This window comes from Harpia harpyja, chromosome 4 (genome assembly GCF_026419915.1).
Source record: "Harpia harpyja isolate bHarHar1 chromosome 4, bHarHar1 primary haplotype, whole genome shotgun sequence".
NCBI lineage: Eukaryota > Metazoa > Chordata > Aves > Accipitriformes > Accipitridae > Harpia > Harpia harpyja.
The window spans coordinates 84,247,855-84,268,676 of NC_068943.1; the positions used below are offsets into that span (position 1 = coordinate 84,247,855).

Sequence of the window (20,822 nt, forward strand, 5' to 3'; positions counted from 1 at the left end):
AAATAAAAAAGCCTCGCAGCCTGCCTCCTGTCACAGTCCCCTGCGCTTAGCGCGGCAGGAGGTTTCACCTAGCATGAGCACAGCAGTGAAAACCCCTGAGCTGCAGACGGTTGTCATTAGGTTTCAGCATCAACAGGCTTCTGAAGCAACACACCCAAAGCAAAGGGGTTGGGGCAGATCATGCCTCTCCCACAGCCCCTGCTTGGGGCTGCTCAGGCTGCAGAATAAAATGATGCAGTTGTCACATTTGGCTGGTTCTCTTAGTGACCCCAAGGCCCGTAAACATGGGAGCAGGCTCTCGTCCCACTTACATCAGTGTAAATCAGTTGCACTGAAATCACGGCTCTGCCCTGAACACAGATTTAAATGTCTGGATGGGGCATTGGGGCTTTTTAAACAGAACCTCTTTTCTGTAAAAGTGAGCAGAATTAATGCAGGGTAAAGCAGGAGTCCTGGGATGGCTTGTCTGGATCCAACCCACATCCCACCCAGCATGGAGCCGGTAGGTCAGGAGGTCCGTGGACTTCCACCATCTCATTTGAAGGCTGCAGAGTGAAATTCTCCCTTGCCTGGCCTTATCTTTAAGTGCTAAAATGGGAGCCAGGGTCCCTTCTCTGCAAACGGTCTTAATTTTAACAGGATCCTCTTGATAGCTGGCACAAACGTCTGTTGCTTTTGAAGCTGCGGCTGGGAATGAACCGCAGAGCCCACCCATGCTTTCATCATGAGGCATCTTCCTCATCTGATGCAATTAATTCTGACCTTTTGAAGGCAGAGTTGGAGGGAAGGGTGAGACCTTCCATCCGACCGGCTGACATAGCTGGAAAAATATACACAAACTTTGGGGAGCACAAACCTTCCTGTGGGCTGGAAAATTTTCTCCCTTTGTACTCGCAGAGTATCATGTCCAGGCTTATGTGCATGGCTTCTGCAAAGTCTCTGTTTTACCAACAGCTTCTCCTTTCTCCACTCCGTGACAAGGTGGCAAGATGCCTCCAAGGCCCTCTTGTTCCTCTGATAAGCAGGGAAGAGCAGATACAGGACAGGGAGGCACCTCTCAAGCGTTCCTGGTGAACAATGGACAACTGGGACAAGGCTGACTCCAGCTTCCCAGCAGCATCCTCCCTGCGGGCGAGCAGATGCCCTGGTCCCTGTCCCAGGGGAGCTCTGGGTGTGGAACGGGCAGTTTTGGCTCTGGAAATGTCTTGTAGGAAGATGTATTTTCAATCAGAAGCCAAACCCCCTTCCCCTCCCAATACATTGGTGATACAGAGCAGAACTCGGTCTGAAGAGGAGCAGAGGCCGGTGTGGGGGATCACTACATTTAAATCTCTTTGCCAGCAAGTTAATGTTGATGCTCCATGGAGCGACTGGTATTTTAGATACCACCGGAGCAGCCTTTCCCCAACCTCATCTCACAGCGGACACGAGCAGGTCGGTGCCAAGCGCCGTCCCCCCATATCAGGTTATTGTCTGCATCACAATGTTGTCCTCACACCCTCCCGTAACGACCTTTTGTGTTAATTACACAATTTGCTGGCTCCTACCAAAGCTGCTGCTTGCCTCGTCCTCCTGCTCAGCGCCCGCACGCCCTGATATTTCTTCTGCCTCCAGTTCATAACCTCTGGTTCCTGCACTTAGCACAAGCTTAAATAACTCAGTAGCTCCTACTCCTTCTATTCCCTTCACAATCTTTTCCTCACCACTGTGTGCTCCCCCTTTAATACTTTCCAAAGGATGCAGACCTACTTTTTTTTTTTCCCAGCCTTTCTATTTAAGTTCCCCAAGTCCCTGAGTCATTCCAGTTGCTCCCTGCTGTGCCATTATCCATCTCTGTAATGTCCTTTTTCATATTTAGGTGATCAAATCTGGGCACAGTACTCCAGATACACCCTTATCACTCGGTCCCTTATACCATATTAGAAACATTTCCTCCAACATGTGCTCAATATTTTCTATTTATGCTTTCTGGGCTTGGTTCAGCCGCGTGGCAGAGCAGCACAGACCGCTGGTACAGCCCCGGTGCTCAAATCCCCCCCTGCAAGATGTGGTTTTACTGGCTTTAATTATCCATGGGGGTCACATCATGGAGATGTCTGTGTCGTGACATCTGGCTTCACCCCCACGTTGGTGCTGTGCCATCAGAGCAGTCTTCTGCCTGAAGTCTTTGGTCCAGGAGCATGTTTTAACAGTCGTCTTGTGTGCTTGAAAACTGGGAATCCGGGGGTTTTGGGGTGCTTTTTTGGTGCTGTGAAGGATCTGTTGGATGTGCTGGGACAAGTCACTTCCCCAGTCTACAAACTGGGCAGAGCAGCATCTTCTCCGGTCGTGGGGCTCTGCAAGACCTCGGCATCAGGCTCGTCTGGTCCCAATGCAAGGCAGGATGCTTTCTACCCCTGCGGCAATGACCCACCTTTCACGGTGGCTCTGGTCTCTGGGCCAGTTTCTGGGGTGGGAAAATGCCATCCTGAGACGGCAAAGGTGGAAATGTTTCGCTCTGGAAACACTGCTGCGACGTTTTCCTGAAAACCCACGTGCACATTTAGCCCAGGGCGGTCCCCAGCCTTGGCACGGTTTGCCAACAGTCTCATCAGCCCAAACCTGCGGCTTTCAGCAGGCAGATCGTTTGCCTCCCCCCCCAAAAAAAAGGGAAAAAAAGAATTTGCTGGCTCACGTTCCCTTCCCTTTCCGCAGCAGACTATGATCACAGGCACCGAGCAAAGGCTCTGCCTTCCCAAACTCACAGCTCAATGGGAAGATCGAGACCTGAGTTTTCAGGTCATATCATCCCGTAGGAGTTTGGGACCTTCTCTGACCTTCCAGGAATGGGGGGTGAAGGCAGATGTTTGGTCCCTCTCTCCTCCCATCCCTCTTACTGCTCCGGGCACTCCCGGCTGAGCAGTCGGTGCTGTTTGCTCGCTGAGCAGGCCCTGCTCCATCAACTGCAATCCCCTGCTTGGCTTCTTTAATTAATAAACAAACTTGGCTATCACCTTCCCCAGCAGCATCCTCCTGGAGGCCTTGTGCAAATACCAGTGTTAATTAATGGTATTCCCCTTCCATGGCCTCTAGCGTGGCTGTCACTGTGGCAGGGTCGCTGCCCAGCAGAGCTGGCACTGGTGCCACATTGTCCCCTCCTTGACCAAGGTATGGATGTCCACCTTGGGGACAGCTTGGTTTGAGCCTGAGGAGGAGATGAGGGACTTGGGAGAGAGAGAAGGCATCATCGGTTCCTTTTGTGGTTTGTAGTAAACAGCTTTAATTCAGGGTTTTCTGAAACAGAAATATTTACCAGTGCGTTTTCATGTATTTACTGATAGTTATTGCATTTATTTATTGACCAGCCCCTTTTTCTTGCAGTACTTCTTTGGCCTCTGCCTTTTAGTTGAAATGCAAAATGAGTAACACCAACATTTCCTTCCTTTCCCCAACAAATACCAGCCCCTCTCCCCCAACACCCCACCCCACAACCCCAATATTTCTCCATCTAATTCCCTGTCACCCTGACCTCTCTTTTTTTTTTTTTCCCCAGGAGGTCCCTGGCAAGATTACGCTAATTACTACCAAGGCATGTGGGATTGCAGCAGCCAGCATCCCGACGAGCTCTCCTTCCACCGCGGAGACCTCATCTACATCCTAAGCAAGGTAAGAGCATCGGTGGCAGCCCCGTGTTCACCGCCATGGGGCTGGGGCTCAATTGCAAGGTCAAAAGCTGATGAAATTGGTAAAAATCAAGGTCTAAAGCAGAGTTAAATTAGCAATTTAGTGGGAGGGGGGAGCGGGATGCCGGGGTCTGGTTCCCGTGTGTGCGCGCGGGAACCGGACCCTGGCATCCCGCTGCCCCCCTCCGTGACTACCCCATCGATGCCACTCCTGCCCATACCCCCTGCCTTTACACGTGGCATTTCAAATGGCCCAAAGCAAGATTATTTTTTTTATTTTTTTTTTTTCCACGGTAATGGAGTCTGTACGTGCTGTTGCTCAGGTATTACAGGGGTAATTGAGTTGCTCAGCCGGGTGTGACCAGGGCTCCCTTCGGCAAGCGCACGCAGGTGAATAAATTAAGTGTTTGCATTAGCGGGTCTGCGGGGGCAAGAGCAGAGCCACCGGTGCCTGTGACCCTCTTCTACCCTGCTTGTCCCCGCAGGGCTCTGTCCTGGCTCCCAGCCGGTTCCCACTGGACCATGGTGGCCCCAGCTGACAGCGATGAGCTGCGGCGGTTGCATTTTATGGGTGATGTTTTGCAATGCACTTTGCACCCCGATACCCTATGGGAAGAGCAGTGAAGTTGGGGGATTGCATTTTGTTGGTGGTGTTTTGCAACGTGCTTTGCAGCCCGATCTGGCACAGGAACAGTGATGAACTTGGGGAGCTGCGCTTTGTTTTGCAATGGACTTTGTACCCCAAGGACAGTGATGAACCTGGGGCGTTGCATGGTGTGGAGGATGTTTTGCAACCCCAATACAGCATGTGGACAGGGATGAGCTGGGGCAGTTGCATTTTAGGGGTGATGTTTTGCAACGCACTTTGCACCCTGATATGGTATGGGAACAGTGATGAACCTGGGAGGTTGCATGGTGTGGCTGATGTTTTGCACTCCAATCTGGCACGGGAACAGCGATGAACTCCGTGGTTGTGCCCCGTTCGCCCTCGGTGGGCACCCACCCGGGGAAGGTCAAGTGGACCCGACGTGGGGAAGGGTGGTGGGTGCAGCGGTGGCTCAGCTGTGGTGGGTACGGACCTTTGGAGACGAAGAGCAACTCCAAGTCTCAGGCTTCTTAAGACCACGTTTTATAGCTGAGAAAAAGAAGCAGATTTAGTTTGGCATCCTGGCGGTAGCCACAGCATGGCCCCGGGGTGGACACGGGTGATCAGATGCCGCAGCGATGGGCAGGAGAGCTGCGGCGGCAGCGTCAGACCTCCCCTTGGAGGTTTGTCCATCCATCAGAGCCCTCGAAGCCAGACCCGCAGCACGGGTCCCGTGGGGCACGTCCTCACCGGAGCGGGACCAGGGCAGCAGTTCGCCCCAGTGGGCTCCAAGCTGGGCGTTGCTGGTGCCGCAGCAGCCCCGAGCCCGGCGTGGGCTGACCGTCGGCTGCCCATCCACCTCCCTGAATGTTTGCAACCGGCACGGCACGGACATTTTTAGCCGGCGTATTTGAAAGCGGTTCCTGCGCGTCTTTGCGGAGGCAGCTGCATCCCTGGCAGCAGCAGAGAGCAGCTTTGAGTCTGGGCTTCACCGTCCCTTTCTGGAAAGCTGAGAATTCCCCATCTGTGGATCTTAAAGCACTTTACGGCCGCATTTAGCAACTCGCTGCCCCCCTGGGATGGGACTGATGTGCTCCGGGCACTGAACCCACAGCCCTGGCTCATCACCTCATTTATCCAAGGGGGTCACACCGGGAGCAACCCACGGACGTCCCTGGGGGTGATACCCACAGCCCCCGGTGCCCACACCGCTGCCGGCACCTCGGTCCATCCCGCCGACGGGCCGAGCGGATCAGATCCACCCCCCCACACACCAGCTCGGGGACACAGCTTGGAATCACGGCAGGGTTTTTGCTCTCTTCAGTGGCTCCAGATTGCGACTCTTGTGCTGGCTTCCTCACACGTAACCGATCGGTCCTGAGAGCTTTTCCCCCGTAAATTACTTTGCGCGACGGATGCTCGCGGCCGCCGCAGAACGGAGGCGGCGCAGGGCTGGGGCGGGGGGGGGAAGGAGGGAGGCGATGAAGGGAGAGGGGGGGAAAGGTGTTTGAAAAGCCTGTTCACTCAGCTGCATTTTAATTTCCTTTTCAATCTTGTCCCAATTAATTTCGCAGAATTAATCTCACAGAAGCAAACTCGGCAGCATCGAGGCTGCCGTTTTAGCGGTGCGGTCGCTCTGTCTGAACATGAAATAGTAGCTAATATAAAAATCCATCTGGTGTGTTTGAAACACACGCCGGCTGCTGCTCGGGCCCTGTCTGACATTTCGAGCATCAACAGCGGGGAAAAGTGATTTGGGGGTTAGTGGACACCAGTAGCGGGGGGGGGGACTCGGCAGCCCCGGGACTGCGGGCGCAGAGCGGGTGGGGGATGCTGCGGCGGAGGGGATGCACGGTTGTACCCAGGGCAAGGGCAGCATCGTCACCCACCGCATCCCTCCTTGCAGTGGTCCCTTCGGTGCCGTGTCCCCGCGGTCCTGACCCCTCGCCGGGGCTCCTGTGCCAGCGCCGGGAGGCTTTGACTGGGAGTCCAGGGAATGCCACTGTCAAGGGCTTTTTCTCATCATCCCCCCAGACCCGAGCGGGATGCTCCTTGTTGCATCCCAACGCTTCGTCAGACCCTGGTGCCGCGGGGATAATGGGGCCGGCGGGGGGGTCACGGCTGGAGCTGGCTGAGCTGCAGAGCCCGTACCCCACCTCATCACCTCGCTTTGCAGGGACCCCGAAACATAGCTACCCTGCTCGGTGCAGCCCAGCCGGGCTAATACACGGGGGAATGAATTTGGAGAGGGGGAAGCAGTAATCCCAGCAAAACCCCGGCATCGCGTCCCTTTCCCCGGCACCCGTCCCTTGTCCCCCGGCTGAGTGATTTGTATGTTATGATAATTATTTGAATGCAGCGAGACTTCCTATTTTAAGTGGGCTTAGTTGGATGTGACAAGCAGGCCATAAAACCGGATAAGTTAATTCTCTCAATTGCTTTCAATGAAAGCAGGGGGGGAAAGGAGGGGGGGCATATTCCAATACCCCGGACCCCGAGCGAAAGGCGTGTGGTGACATCTAGTGGCATTTTGCCTGGATTTGGGGCCATCTCGCTCGTGGGGAGAGGCCACGGGGGTGGCCATGGGCCCCCCCTCCATGCGCTGAACCTGGTGGGTGATGGAGCCAAGGTGTAACGAGCTGGGTCGGGGCTCAGCGCGCAGCTGCATCCCAGAGCGGGGGGATTCAGCCCCCCCCCGGGATCTCCGGTGGGGTGGGCTGAGGAGATGGGCCCCCCAGGGCTCGGCGGTGTTCGACTCCCATTAATAACCCCTCTGGGAGGCTCCCGAGTTGGGAGGGATGGGGCTGGGACGGCGGGGTCAGCTGGAAGGCAACGGTCACCCACCGGTCAAATTCAAGCGAGGGCCATCCTTCCCCCGCCGGCCCCCTCGCCCCCCCAGTGGGAACCAATCGTCCAGAACAAGCCCCTGGCAGCCTCATTCCTCCCAGGTAATTTTTATAAATGAGGGGACACCCATCGCAGGCGAGGACAAAAGGGTGGCCGAGCGCCGGGGAGGCAGCGCCGACGATGCCCAGCGGCTGCACGTCCCCAGTGCTGCATCCCAAATTTTGCCCCATCCGTAGGGGCTCCACATGCGCATCCCCAGTGCTGCATCCCAAATTTTGCCCCATCCGTAGGGGCTCCACTTGCACGTCCCCAGTGCTGCATCCCAAATTTTGCCCCATCCATGGGGGCTCCACACGCACATCCCCAGTGCTGCATCCCAAATTTTGCCCCATCCATGGGGGCTCCACCCGCACATCCCCAGTGCTGCATCCCAAATTTTGCCCCATCCATGGGGGCTCCACCCGCACATCCCCAGTGCTGCATCCCAAATTTTGCCCCATCCGTAGGGGCTCCACCCGCACATCCCCGGTGCTGCATCCCAAATTTTGCCCCATCTGTAGGGGCTCCACTCACACGTCCCCAGTGCTGCATCCCAAATTTTGCCCCATCCATGGGGGCTCCACCTGCGTGTTCCCGATGCTTCGTCCCAAATTTTGCCCCATCCCTGAGGGCTTCACCCGCGCATCCCCGATGCTTTGTCCCAAATTTTGCCCCAACCCCGCTGCTTTCACCCCACACCGATGACCGTGCCAGCTCCAATCGTGCCACCCTGCCCTCCACGGTGGGTGATCCCAGTCCCCACGGGGCAGCGGTGGCCGTGGCAGGGACACGTGGTAGCCCCTTCCCCGTGGTCGTGGTACCCCAGTGTCAGCCCTGGTGGTCTGGGGGGGCTGCTGAGATGATGCCCCCCGGCCCATGAACTTCTCCTGGGCTGGCGCGTGGTTCTGCTGGGGGGGTTTAAGGTTTAAGGCATACTCTGACCATTTATTTTGCACTGAAATTTATAATAAATGCTGTTAAAGACTTCGGCTTTGACAGAGGTAATAATAAATTCACTGTTAAAGACAGTAGTTTAATTCCTTATACCCTCCAATACTGCACAGAATAAACTATATTCATCACCGAGTAATTTTTTACCACATAAATCTTTAAAACTAACCGTCGTAGGCTGTTGAGGCTGAAATATTGTGAATTTATTAGATATGCCCATGTAGTATTGGATTCAGAGGTTTCCATTCGAATATATTACAGGGGAAATTTGTGTCTTTAAGTGTGACAATCCTTCCATTTTCCAAAGCCAGCGTTATAACCAGCAGCTCCTCCAGAGTCAACTCTGCCTTTATTAGACAGAGATTTAGTAATGAGCCCCTTGCTAATCTGCCGGGGAGGTGGGGGTGACATTTGCTGCGATGCCCTGTTTCAAATGGGTGGCAAAAAGAAAAAAAAAAAAAGCTTTTTGTTTCCAGCGTAACAAATGCCCGACGATTTCCCAGCTTATTTCGTAAATGGAAGTGGAAATTTCACTTGGGGTTGCGATGACGGGAAATATTAAAGCGGAGCCTCGTCGTTAAACCCGTCCCTCCCCAGCCATAACTTTCACAGGCTGCCGTCGTTTTATGGATCTACATATTATGTACATATATACGTGCGCGTGCGGGTAGATGGATGCGAGTCATTTTTATTTGGGTGGTGGTTAAGCGGCAATAGAGGGAACGGAAGGAGACCTGAGGATGAAACCCCAATTGCACGTAGGCAAAATAGCTCAGGAAAGGTTTAAATCTGGCATCGATTTGCCAAGAGGTGAGAGGCAACACCTCTGCCACCCTCACAACTTGTGATTTTTGTTTGTCTGAGCCTGTTGAGCACCGGTGTTTTGAGCAGGCATCCTTGTTTCCTTTGCTAATGTAAAATACCAGCAGACAGTAGAAATCTTTGTTCATTAGAGAGAGACGGAGATAATTATAAAACCATCTCCTGGTTCATGAGGCGCGGGTAACATTTAAACCAATTGATGTGGTAACATTTAAAGCAGTTATATTGCAAAATGTCACGTACGGTCTAGTTTCATTAGAGACGAGTTAATAGATGGACGGAATTGAAACTCCCAGGGCTGGACATAAAATAAAAAGTTTCCCTTTGCCATAACTCAGTCTCTCCGGCCGCCGCCGTGCCCTTCCCACGGACCAAATCCCCAAAGGTCTAAAACTTCCAGCGCTTCGTCCTCTCTACAGCAGTCACAAATCAAGAGTTAAAAATGACAATCACGGACAACACAGAAATCCCGCGGCCGGGGGAAGGGGTGTTCGGAGGAGCCCGGTTCGGAGGATAACGGTAACGCACACAATTAATATTCAGCATCCCCCATTTGTGCTCTCCTCCACCCGAGGATGCTCGCAAGCCACCGGTGTTTCGCACTCGCTTCTGCACCGTCTCGCCTTTTCTCCTTTTTTTTTTTTTTTCCTTTTCCAAGCTGCTCCATCTGTAAATGAACAAACATCTTGATTTTATAGCCTTTTGCTTTGTAACACGGAGGGGTGGAGGGGAGGGGGGGAAGTAGTGGAATGCCTAAGTAAGACTTTAATTCCAAATTCATTTACGCTATAGCGATGAAGTTGTCACAAACCATAATGCAGTATTTAATTAAAATAACAGAAGTGTATCTAGATATGTCCTGGGGTAGCTATCACCAAATTATAGCCTGCGCTACCCGGATTGTATTTATGAAACGGCGGTGTCTAAGGTACAGCTGAGCGGATGCAAAAGAGGAAACGTTTAAAACATCGTTCTCGCGAAGGCTGCGTCTCTCTCCCCTCCTCTCCTGCGCTTCCCTGCTGTGGTTCCCCACTGATTCGAGACCCTTGGCATGATTTTGGCTGCATGGGGGCCCTGGGGGTCCCAGCTCTGGCTCCTGGTCCTGACCTGGGGCATCTGGGGGCTGCCAGTTGTTACGGAAAGGGGCTGGAGCCGGCCGGAGCTGGGACTGGGGTCCAGGACAGAGGGGGGCACCCGCTCCCAGTGACCACCTTGTCCCAGCTCAGGTCCCTTTCCCAGCCCGGCAGCAGTGGGTGCACCCACCCCCAGGGGTCCCTCACCCCCTCCCCGCAACCCTCGCAGCAATCCCTGGGAGAAGGATGGGTGGCTTAGGGTCATCAGTTAATTAGGAGCGGAAATCCTAATAGAGGAACAAAGCCGCGACTTTTGGGCTGGCTGGGGTCGGGCTTTGCACTTTGCGGAGCGGGCGCGAAGAAAAAGGGTGGTTTTGCAAGTTCCCGGTAAAGTCACGGAGCCGTTGCCTTCACCATGTCCCCTCCGCCGGTCCCCGTCCCTCCTCCCGGAGCAGCGGCCGCAACCAGCCCCTCGGCTGTCCCCCTCGTCCCCCTCCGCCTCCCCCGGTCCTGTAAGCCCAGCCGAAGAGTTATGAATGAAGGGGAAATAATTGCCGTGACCTTTGCAGGGAAGCGGCCCTGGGGGTTACTGTATAAAGATATTTTGATAATACCCATCACGTAATCGGCACTGGCTGCTCCCATCCGCACCCCCCCGCTCTCCTCTCGCAGCTCGGGGAGTCAGGGATGGATGGCTCCTCGCACACGCGCGTGCACACACACATGTACGCAATTATTTCGAGCCCTCTTCACAGGTCACAGGCAGAGTTTAACTCAGATGGCTGCTAATTTTCATCAGGCGTGAGCGTTCAGGACTTTAAAGGCGAAAATAATTGGCTGCAGAACAAATTTAGGAAATGGAGTGTGCGATAAAGCAAATAAAAATCTCTCCCGGTTTTTTTTTCCCCCCCTTCCTGGCGGCGGGGAGGAGGGAGAGAGGACGGGGATAGGTGGGAAGGGAACAGGCCTGATCTTATTTTACCTCCCTTGCAACTTTGCCATTAAAGTTGCACCTACAGCTAGGAAGTTTGTCCGTGAAAAATGGTCATTTTGTTTCCCCTGCTCAAAGCACGTTATTAAAATGCTAATTTAAAAGAAAAAGGAGTTAAATATCTAGCAATGGTGCAGTCTAATTGCAGCCATAATGAGCTCTCTAAATGTGAGTGCCCCTGACACACAGAGAGCATAAACAGCCAGCGAACACATCATTAGTGCTCACGTTCATTTATTCTGCCGACCTGACTATGACCCCGCGGAGGGTCGGGGAAGGAGCAGGTGGATCCGGCTGCGCCGGCCCCCGGGGATGCAGGAGGCGAAGCCGGGAGCGGCTGCCATGGCAACGCCGGGGGATGCTCCAGCCGCCCGACCCTGCGCGCCCCCCCTGCACCCCAAAAACGCTCCCTGCACCCCGCACACACACACACACCCCTGGAGCCCGAGCAGCCCCCCTGCACCCCAAAAACGCTCCCTGCACCCCGCACACACACACACCCCCCCGGAGCCCGAGCAGCCCCCCTGCACCCCAAAAACGCTCCCTGCACCCCGCACACACACACACACACCCGGAGCCCAAGCAGCCCCCCTGCACCCCAAAAACGCTCCCTGCACCCCGCACACACACACACCCCCCCGGAGCCCGAGCAGCCCCCCTGCACCCCAAAAACGCTCCCTGCACCCCGCACACACACACACACACCCGGAGCCCAAGCAGCCCCCCTGCACCCCAAAAACGCTCCCTGCACCCCGCACACACACACACACCCGGAGCCCGAGCAGCCCCCCTGCACTCCGCAAACGCTCCCTGCACCCCGCACACACACACCCCCCCCCTGCAGCCCGAGCAGCCCCCCTGCACCCCAAAAACGCTCCCTGCACCCCGCACACACCCCCCCCCCCCCGGAGCCCGAGCAGCCCCCCTGCACCCCGCACCCCCCCCCCCCAGACCCTGCACACTCCCTGTATCCCACACGCTCCCTGCATGCCATACCCCCCCTCTGCATCCCACACACACACCCCTGGACCCCGAGCAGCCCCCCTGCACCCCGCACCCCCCCCCGGACCCTGCGCACTCCCTGCACCCCACACACACACCCTGCACCCCCCTCCAACACCCCTGGACCCCAAGCATTCCCCTGCACCCCACACACACACCCCTGGACCCCAAGCATCCCCCCTGCATCCCTCACGCCCCCCTGGACGCCACACACACACCCCCCCCAGACCCCACACAATCCCTGCACCCCACACACACACCCCTGGAGCCCGAGCATCCCCCTGCACCCCACACACCCCTCCTGCACCCCCCAGACACACCCCTGGACCCCGAGCATCCCCCCTGCACCCCGCACACCCCCCTGGACGCCGCACCTCCCCTGGACCCTGCGCATTCCCTGCACCCCACGCACCCCCCTGCACCCCACACACACACCCCTGGACCCCAAGCATCCCCCCTGAACCCTGCGCACCCCCGGACCCCACTCACCTCCTGCACCCCACACACACACCCTGCACCCCACGCATCCCCCTCCAGACCCCACACACCCCCCCAGACCCCAAGCATCCCTCCTGGACCCCATGCACTCCCACGGACCCCACGCACCCCCTGCACCCCACACACACCCCCTGGGCCCCACGCACCCCCACTGGACCCCGTACATCCCCCCTGCACCCAACAGACACCCCCAGACCCCACACACCCCTGGACCCCACACACCCCCTGGACCCCAAACACCCCCCCCTGGACCCTGCACACCCCAGCCAGACCCCACGCCCAGCTGTGGGGTGATTTAGGGGTGATGCAGGACCCAGCAGCCCGGGGAAGGGGGGGGGGGCCTCCCAGTGGAGACAGAATCACAGTTTGGGGTGGAAGGGACCTTTAAAGGTCATCTAGTCCAACCCCCCTGCCACGAGCATCTTCAACTTGATCAGGCTGCTCAGAGCCCCGTCCAACCCGACCTTGAACGTCTCCAGCAATGGGGCATCGACCACCTCTCTGGGCAGCCTGTGCCAGGGTTTCACCACCCGCGCTGTAAAAAATTTCTTCCCTATATCTAGTCTAAATCTACCTCTTTTAGTTTAAAAACATTACCCCTATCGCAACAGGCCCTGCTGAAAAGTCTGTCCCCACCTTTCTTATAAGCCCCCTTTACGTATTGAAAAGGCACATGGGGAGGGGGGGAGGATCGGCTGTGGTGCAATGGGGAAACTGAGGCAGGGAGCAGGGATCCACCTGAACTGGAGCATCTCGGCTCTAAGTCACAGTTGTGCCGGGGTGGGGGGACCCAGGAGTGCTGGGCCCAGCCACCCCCACCCCAGGCTGCTGCTGCTTTGGGGTCTCCCCCCTCACCCGAGCATCTGCACCCATTTTGCATGTGAAGCTCGGAGCAGGATGGTGCCCTCCGGAGAGAGGAATAACGGCAGCCGCACGTGAAAGCGAGCGGCCAAGGAAGGAGATTAATAAAAGCGATTCTTTGGAAATGATTTTTGCTCCATTCCAGCCTGTTTGCTTCTAAACAGCCTCACTAATCGCCTCCCAGCAACAGCACAATAACTTCCCTCTGATTCCCCCCCCCCCCCTTTTTTTTTTTTTCCTCCTCTCTCTCGCCTGTCCGAGGGGCACAGGAACACCATCCTCAGGAAATATTTTAAAATAAAAAATATCCCAGCCGACACCCCCGTCCCTCACCCTCCCCTCCCTGCACCCCCCTTCTCCCGTGCACTCTCGATGAACCTGTGATATTGTAGCAATGGCCCTTGAAGTGCAGTGGGGAGGTGATTTAGGAGAATATTAAAGGCAATGTGGAGATTCGAAGGCGCCTCTCTCAGGGAGATCTGGAGAAATACGCAGCACAGATGGGCTGAGCAGATTAAACATTTCCGTCACATTGTTTTCAAATTGTGTTTGCGGTGCCTGAGGGTTGGTACTGCGGTCAGAGCGCGGCAGAGCCGCGCAAAGCTGGGAGCCGCGCGCTTTATGGAATAAATATTAATATGGCAGTTTCACATCGGCTCCCAATCCCATCAGCGCCGCGGATCGGATGCTGCCGCCGCTATTGTCTCCCGGTCCGGCCCCGGCGGCTGGCGGGGCTCCAGCTGCACCTTCTGCCCGCTCCCGCTCCGCACGGGGGTCCGGCCGTCGCCGTCTGTCTGTCCCGGCCGTGTGTCCCCCACACCGTCCCCCCTCGGCTGCGGTGTCCTGACGGGGAGCCGGCCGGCCCCCGGGGTGCCCAAGGGGACGCGCATCCCTCCTGCCCCGGCCGTGGTCGGCACCCCCAAGCCAGGTCGTGCCACCGCTGCGGCGCGCTCGGGGTTGGATTGTCATCGGGTGCCCGGGTCCGTGGTGCTGCCTTGCTGGGCTGGTTGGTTGCTTGCTTGTTTTTAACGGGAAATGACTAACGGGCTAAATCCTGAATGCCTTCGGTCGGGCCGGTGTCCCCACAGAAACCCTGAGAACTCGTCTCGAGGAGGAGCTGCGTTGTTGTCCTTGCCCAGGTGGTCGTTTCTGCCTGGCCTTCCCCAGCTGGGAACCATCACCTTCCTCTCCCTCCATCTCCCCTAGTACTGCTTGCTCTGAGCCCCTTATGTCTTTTAGCTTCTTCCTCCTGGGCTGGGACATGGAGAGCCCTATAGGATGGGATGCATGGACCCTGGTGGGATGGGACACACAGACCCCTATGGGATGGGATGTTGATGCCAGAGCAAGTGCTGCAGGTGAGACAAGGGGAAGGAGCAATGCTCCAGCCCCAGCTGCGTGTCCTCAGCTCCTCACAGCAGCTGAGAATTGCATCATTGGAAGCAAGTAGGAATAATTTCTTTTTATAGGGATTTACCCTACAAAAGAGCAGCATGGTAGGGGCAGGTAATGGTAGGCCACGATCTGAAGCAAAGGGTGAGCGTCATCCAAATTAACTTCTCCGTGCACTAGGCTGGGTGATGTGCCAAAGAAACGGCATTCCCAGCTGCATCCCTCAGCTGCCACCGGCTCCGAATCCCCCAAGGACAGGTAGCCCCTCGATTTCAGAGCTTGCCGCAGCTCCGAGCTGGTTTTCGAGGTAAATAGATGTATAGCTGACCTGGTATAAAACTCCCCGGTGTCAGCCGACCCCTCGCACGCCCGCCATACCTCATCTATGAATTAGATTCCTCCATTTTCCTAACAATAATGTATGACACACAAGCACTAATAATGGGGCCGAGCAATCATAAACCGATAAGTCCCTGACTGATTGGCTTTTCCTTCGGCATCCATCAAAGCGTCATTGATCTTCTGTGCGAAGGGGGGTGATTAATGACCTTCCCGAAGCCCGATGGGGTTTACGAGGGCTGGCGAAGGAGCGCGGTGGCAAGGAGGGCTTGGGAGCACCGGTGGGGAGTAAATATCATCTGCCTGGCAGAGGAAGAAAGCCCGTGCTTCTCGGTGAGGGGCAGGAGGGATGCTGGATGGGACAATTTAAGCTTGGCGGAGCAGGGGAAGGGCTGCTGGAGAGATGTGGCTGCGCATTTAGGGTCCCACGAGGCGGTTGGCCGTCTGAGGCTGTGCGGGGGACAGTTGGCCACGTTCCCCTCGCCGCCTTTGTGACTGTGGGCGTGGGCTGTGGGATGTCCCCCCTGATGGGGACAGGGGGAATCTGTAGCTGGGTCATTCGGGGACTCCGCTTTCCCCCTCCTCGGAAGAGCATCGTCTCTCCTGGGTGATGCTGGAGGAGCCATGGTGCAAAGCAGAGAGAGAAACCAGGTTGTTGTTGTCATCTTGTTGTTTCTTTTTCCCCCTTTTCCTTCTCCCTTGTTGATGGAGATTAGCAGCATAAAGCTTTTTACGGCCCCGTGCACCAACCCACCATAAAAGCCCTGATTGCGGGCGATTATCTGAACGAGCGTCTGCTTCGGGTTCACTTGGCACCGGGGATCTCGGGAATAAAACGTGGAGAAATGCTTTGAGGGGGTTTTCTTCCTTCTGGGAGAAAATCACAACATTTTGGGAGTGGAGAGAGGCCGTCACAGCTGTGTAGAGGATGGCTGGGCCAGGGGGACGGCCGCTAGGGTCTTGGGGTGACCCCCAAATCCAGTTCCCTATTACATGCCAGCCTGGAAAGGGCACTGGGTTCCCAGTTTGCTCAGCCCTGCTGCACTTCTGGTGACGGGGCAGAGCGGCGGCTTTGCTCTGCCTCCTGGCTGATGCCCAGTGCTGCATCGCTGGGGACCCCAGGGGCTCCTGGCGTGGCAGCAGCACCCATGGGTGCTGCCTCCGGCACCCTGCCGAGCTCCTGCCACGCAGCACCTGATGGAGGGTGAGCAAGTGGAGGCGGCAAAGCATCCCGCTCCCCTCTCCTGATGCCGCCGTACCGGCACGCTCGGGGCCCACCAACCTCGCTGGAACAATTATCTTCCCGATTAGTGGGTTTTCAGTCCCTTCCGTAAAGTCTCAGCTAAATTACTTCCCCCCCCCCCCCCTCCAACCCAGTCCAGGCAGGTACTGAGCGCAGAGGGCCCATTAGCATGTAATTAGGTAGATTCCAGCAAAACCATCCTCAGACTCCCTCCTTCTCCTCACCCCCCTCCAAAACCCAGTATCAGGCATCAGCACGTTAGCGAGATGTAAATGAGCACCTCCAGACGAGAGCAGAGTTCACCCTGCACTGGGCTCTGCCTTGCTGTGCCAGTGCACTCCTCGTTTTAATAGTTTAATAAAAATTAGCATAATTAACGAACATCTGTATGATCCAGAGTGGTGCAATTTGGCACTTGGAAACGAGGACTTAAACATTATTGCTGGGAGTTTAATGTTGTTTTAATTCTTTTTGGCACTGCGCAGTGAAATAAACGCTCGGTGCCGCAAGTTCTCGGCTGGCTCTCATTTGCATTTTCCTCCCTTTGATTATGAGCAATCGCGGACTACCCAGCAATTCATCAAAGCAGAAATTATTTTAAAATACCTCATAGTGTTCAGGCTATGGCAGAGCTGGGGGGGTGAGAGGAGGCTGGGGGCTCCCCGTCACGCCTGGGGTGCATCTCGGCCCCTCTGCCCACGGGTCTCCAGGCTACAGCAAATAGACCCAGATTTTTTCCTTCTGGTTTTGCAGCAGGATTTTTTTTCTCCCTGGCTGGTGAGGACAGCGGGGCAGGGGGATGGAGCCCCCATCCCTTCCCGCTCCTTCCTTTCCAGCAGCATCGCGGGGGCTTGACTCAGTGCTGTTTGCTGGGGTGCGGGTCGTTGGGGAGCATCGGGATCCCAACCCGGGGAGCGTTGGGACCCCTGGGACCCTTTTCTGGCTCCGGCGAGGGCAGCACCATCTGCAGAGCTGGAAGCATCGGGAGCAATGTCTGTCTCTGGTGACTCAGCCCCTCTCCCGAGCAAAGCCCTTTTTCCCTGTCGGGAAGCTGGGATGAGCTCGGGGACCTGTTAAACACCCCAGCCAGGCGGGGTGGGGGTCAGAGCTCGCGTGGGACATAGGATGGGATGTGCTGCTGGGCACATCACTTTTAACATCTCCTTTAAAAAAAAAGAATCTCCTATTTTGATGGCAAACTTCTTAAGCCTGTGTGTGCTAACTCCTCCTCTCTCATGGTGGAGTGGAGGTTTTCACGGGTATTATTCGCCTCCAATGTCTGCTATCAGGGGAAAATCCTACATAAATCTGGGGAGGGGACATGTTACCAGGCACGATCCACCTGGAGGGGCTTCACAGAGCTCCAGGCTGGTGCCTGAGATGGTACCCCAAGGGTTGCCATCTGTAACTAAAATACCCCAAAATATCAAGGTGTGAATTAAACGCTGAGTTTCCAAGCAAGCCCCAAGCCATGCCCCACAGGACTCAGAGCAAAGGGGGAGAGCGGGGCAGGATGAAGGAGGGGAGTTAGGACAGACAACGAAGGATTTACTGGAGGACAAGTGGGACTGGGGTATTTTCTGGTGGGACTCGGGGGCTGCTCTCTGTAGATCCAGGTGCCGAAGGAAGGGACCTGAGCCGCGTCCCCTGCCCCGGCACTAAATCCCCATCTCTCCGGCTGTGTCTCCCCAGGAGTACAACATGTATGGCTGGTGGGTCGGAGAGCTCAACAACGTGGTCGGGATCGTCCCAAAGGATTACCTGGTGGCTGCCTATGACCTGGAAGAGCGATGAGGACTGCAGAACCCCAGGTGAGAGGTGGCACCCTGGGGTGCACCTACTGGGGATGGGGCATGGAGGTGGGTGCTGGGGAGGCGGCTCCGTTCCTAGGGTGCCCCAGCATCTCCAGGGTGCCGAGCCTTGAGGACTGTCTTTGGCTCCATCTCCTGGTCTCCGTTTTACGTGGGAGCAGGCGAGACCGGGAACCACAGCTGCAGTTCAGGGACAGTGCCACCCTACCCAGTGTCTCTCCCTGGATTTCAAGTTCTTCAAGCTCCATGGGAGAAACGTGGTAAAACCACAGCAGCCACCTCCATCGGACCCGGGGAGCTGCGTGTCACCGGCTGTAACACCAACGCTGACACCAAGCGCTGCGTATGCAGTGTTTTTCTCCCAAACAAAACCCGTTAGGGAGGCATTTGGCAGATGGGGAAACTGAGGCACAGGTCAGGGCTGGGAAATTGGAGGGGGTCTGCAGCTGAGCTAGAAGCAGAGAGTCCTGACACCTGCGTGGGGCAGGGAGACCTCCACATTCACCCAGAGATCTCCCACCCTCGTTATCCCCTCTGTGCCTGCGAGTCGCCGACACGCGAGGCCACGTCAGTCCCAGCCTGCATCTCGGTGTCCCCTTCCCCACCGTCACCCGTGTCTCTCTCCCTCCCCAAATCCAGGTACTTCTCTCTCCCTGGCCATGCTGAGATACCAGCAACACCGTCCCCACCACCAGCCTCCCCTTGCTACAGGCACCCGTTGCATGAAGATACCCACGTCCCGTCACCCAGCCATGCACGGTGCCCCGGAGCCCTGCTCTGCCCCAGGGTACCCACTGCGATGCCGTCGGGCCACGGCGGGCTGGCAACCCACAATAAAGCAGTTTTCCTCTCCGTGCTTTGCTGCTCCAGACTTCGTTGCGGGTCTGGAGCCAGAGCTGGGTGCGGGCAGTAGCCCCTCGCCTCCAGCCCCAGCTCTGAGCATCCCCAGAGCCCTCCGGTCCAGGCCCATCCCAGCCCAGGACTGAGGATTAACCCAGCACATCTTCCTCCTCCTCCTCCTCCTCCCGCACTTGGCTGAAGGGCCACTAGATGGTGGTAAGTACCTGCTGACTGCAGCCTTCCCGGGGAGGGTGCCCAAACCCCCTGGGCTGCACCAGAGAAGCCCCCCCAGTACCCACCAGCCCTCGGCCAGCAACACCTGGGGTGCGCTGGTGGCGAAACAGGAGCATCGCCCATGGGGTGAGCCCAGGTATCGGCCAAACGGCTGTTCCGAAGCACAGCTGTGCAGATGTTTGGAAGCCAGGTGGGACCAGGGGGACCCCCACGGAACCCCGGGGGCTGCAGGGATGCAGCCAAACCCATCCTGGTGCCTCGCCAGGCTCCCACACATGGCCTTGCTTGTGCCCACAGAGGCATCTCCCTGCCGGGCATGTCTTTGGTGTAGAGGATGGGTTTGGGTTGCCCAGAGCTCAGCTTGGCAGGGCACGAGCTCGGCTCAAATCCCTCCAGTGTTCCTAAGCTGCTCTTCCAGCCCTAGCTCTCCGCAGCGTGGGTGTCCCTGAGCAGCCGTGGGAGCCTGTGCCGGGGCGGCGGGGTTCTGTGTACCCGGAGAGAGAAACGGTCCCTCCGCTCTGCCCCTCGGCACGATGCTCAGCCCTTCCCTGTCTCCGTTTCCCCATCCATGAACATCTTGCAAGGAACAGTTCATTTGGGGGGGCAGCTGCAGAGCCAGTATCCATCTCTCCAGCATCATTCCCGGGAGCCTTTTGGGATCCCGGCAGGGAGGAACCGATGCTTTCACCCAGGCGGATGCTCTGGTGCAAAAAGGACCAGGGCTTGGGACTGACTGGATGCATCTGCCCCAGCCCAACATATAGGAAACAGCCTGGCCATTTGCACCCTGTTACTACTCCCAATGCTCAAGCATCGGGAGGCCTGATCCTGCCCCAGATCCACCGACTCACCCAGGACTCCAGAGCTGAGACCTTCACACTCCGCTTGAGAAGGGGCTGGGGAGATGGGATAGGAGAGGGAGATGGGAGCAGGATGCTTTGGCCAAGCATGGGCTGCTCCAGCCCTAGGTAAGAACAGGAGCCCCCCCAGCACGGTGCGTTGCATCGGGGTGGCGGGGGGGAGACAGGGAAAGCCCCACGGTTTGTTTGCATAGACTTGAGAGACAGCTTTCCTGGGGGGGGGGGGGTGGTGGTGTTGTGGATGTGCTGTCTGGAGAGCCTGGCCCGCTTCCAAGCAGCAAGGCTGTTTTTCTGGCAGGCGGTGGAGAGGAGAGAGATGTGCCAGGCTGCGAGGGCACAGGGAGGGGGCCGAGCTGTCCTCGTCTGCTCCGGGTGGGGAAGGTTACCTGGAGGGGCTCTGCGTGCCCACCGTGTCCCTGACCCCACGCAGGTGACGAGGTTACGGCTCTGTGCCCAGAGCTAACTCACCGGCTGCCGAAACCCCCGGCACGGTAGTTGCCTGCAGATATCAGGCCACGGAGGGGTTGAGCCCACCCCATGCGTGGCAGAGGGGACTGTCACCCCCCCGAAGGGCCACTGCCCCCAGCCTCTGCAGCAAAGCAGCCCTGGGGGGCACCGATGCTCAGCTCCCTATGAGCAGGAGCAGGACTGCTTCCCCCCCGCCACCCATGGCCAGGTCTGCCTCTGACTCACTGTTTTCCCGACAGCTTTGCAAAGCTGATCAACACCACTAAAAATAATTTCTGCCTGGCTCTGAAATGCGGCCAGCAG

At 56.9% G+C, this 20,822-nt stretch overlaps 1 protein-coding gene across 1 annotated transcript in view; it reads left to right on the forward strand.

Moving 5' to 3' along the window:
* The window catches only part of SKAP1 (src kinase associated phosphoprotein 1), a 158,103-nt gene extending 139,166 nt beyond the window's left edge, over positions 1 to 18,937 (forward strand). Inside the window, exons 11-13 of the mRNA XM_052785303.1 lie at positions 3,533 to 3,645; positions 17,999 to 18,117; positions 18,757 to 18,937. Coding sequence (XP_052641263.1) covers positions 3,533 to 3,645; positions 17,999 to 18,100 — 215 coding nt within the window. The 3' untranslated portion in view covers positions 18,101 to 18,117; positions 18,757 to 18,937. The remainder of the gene's footprint in view (positions 1 to 3,532; positions 3,646 to 17,998; positions 18,118 to 18,756) is intronic.
* The last annotated feature ends 1,885 nt before the right edge of the window (positions 18,938 to 20,822 follow it).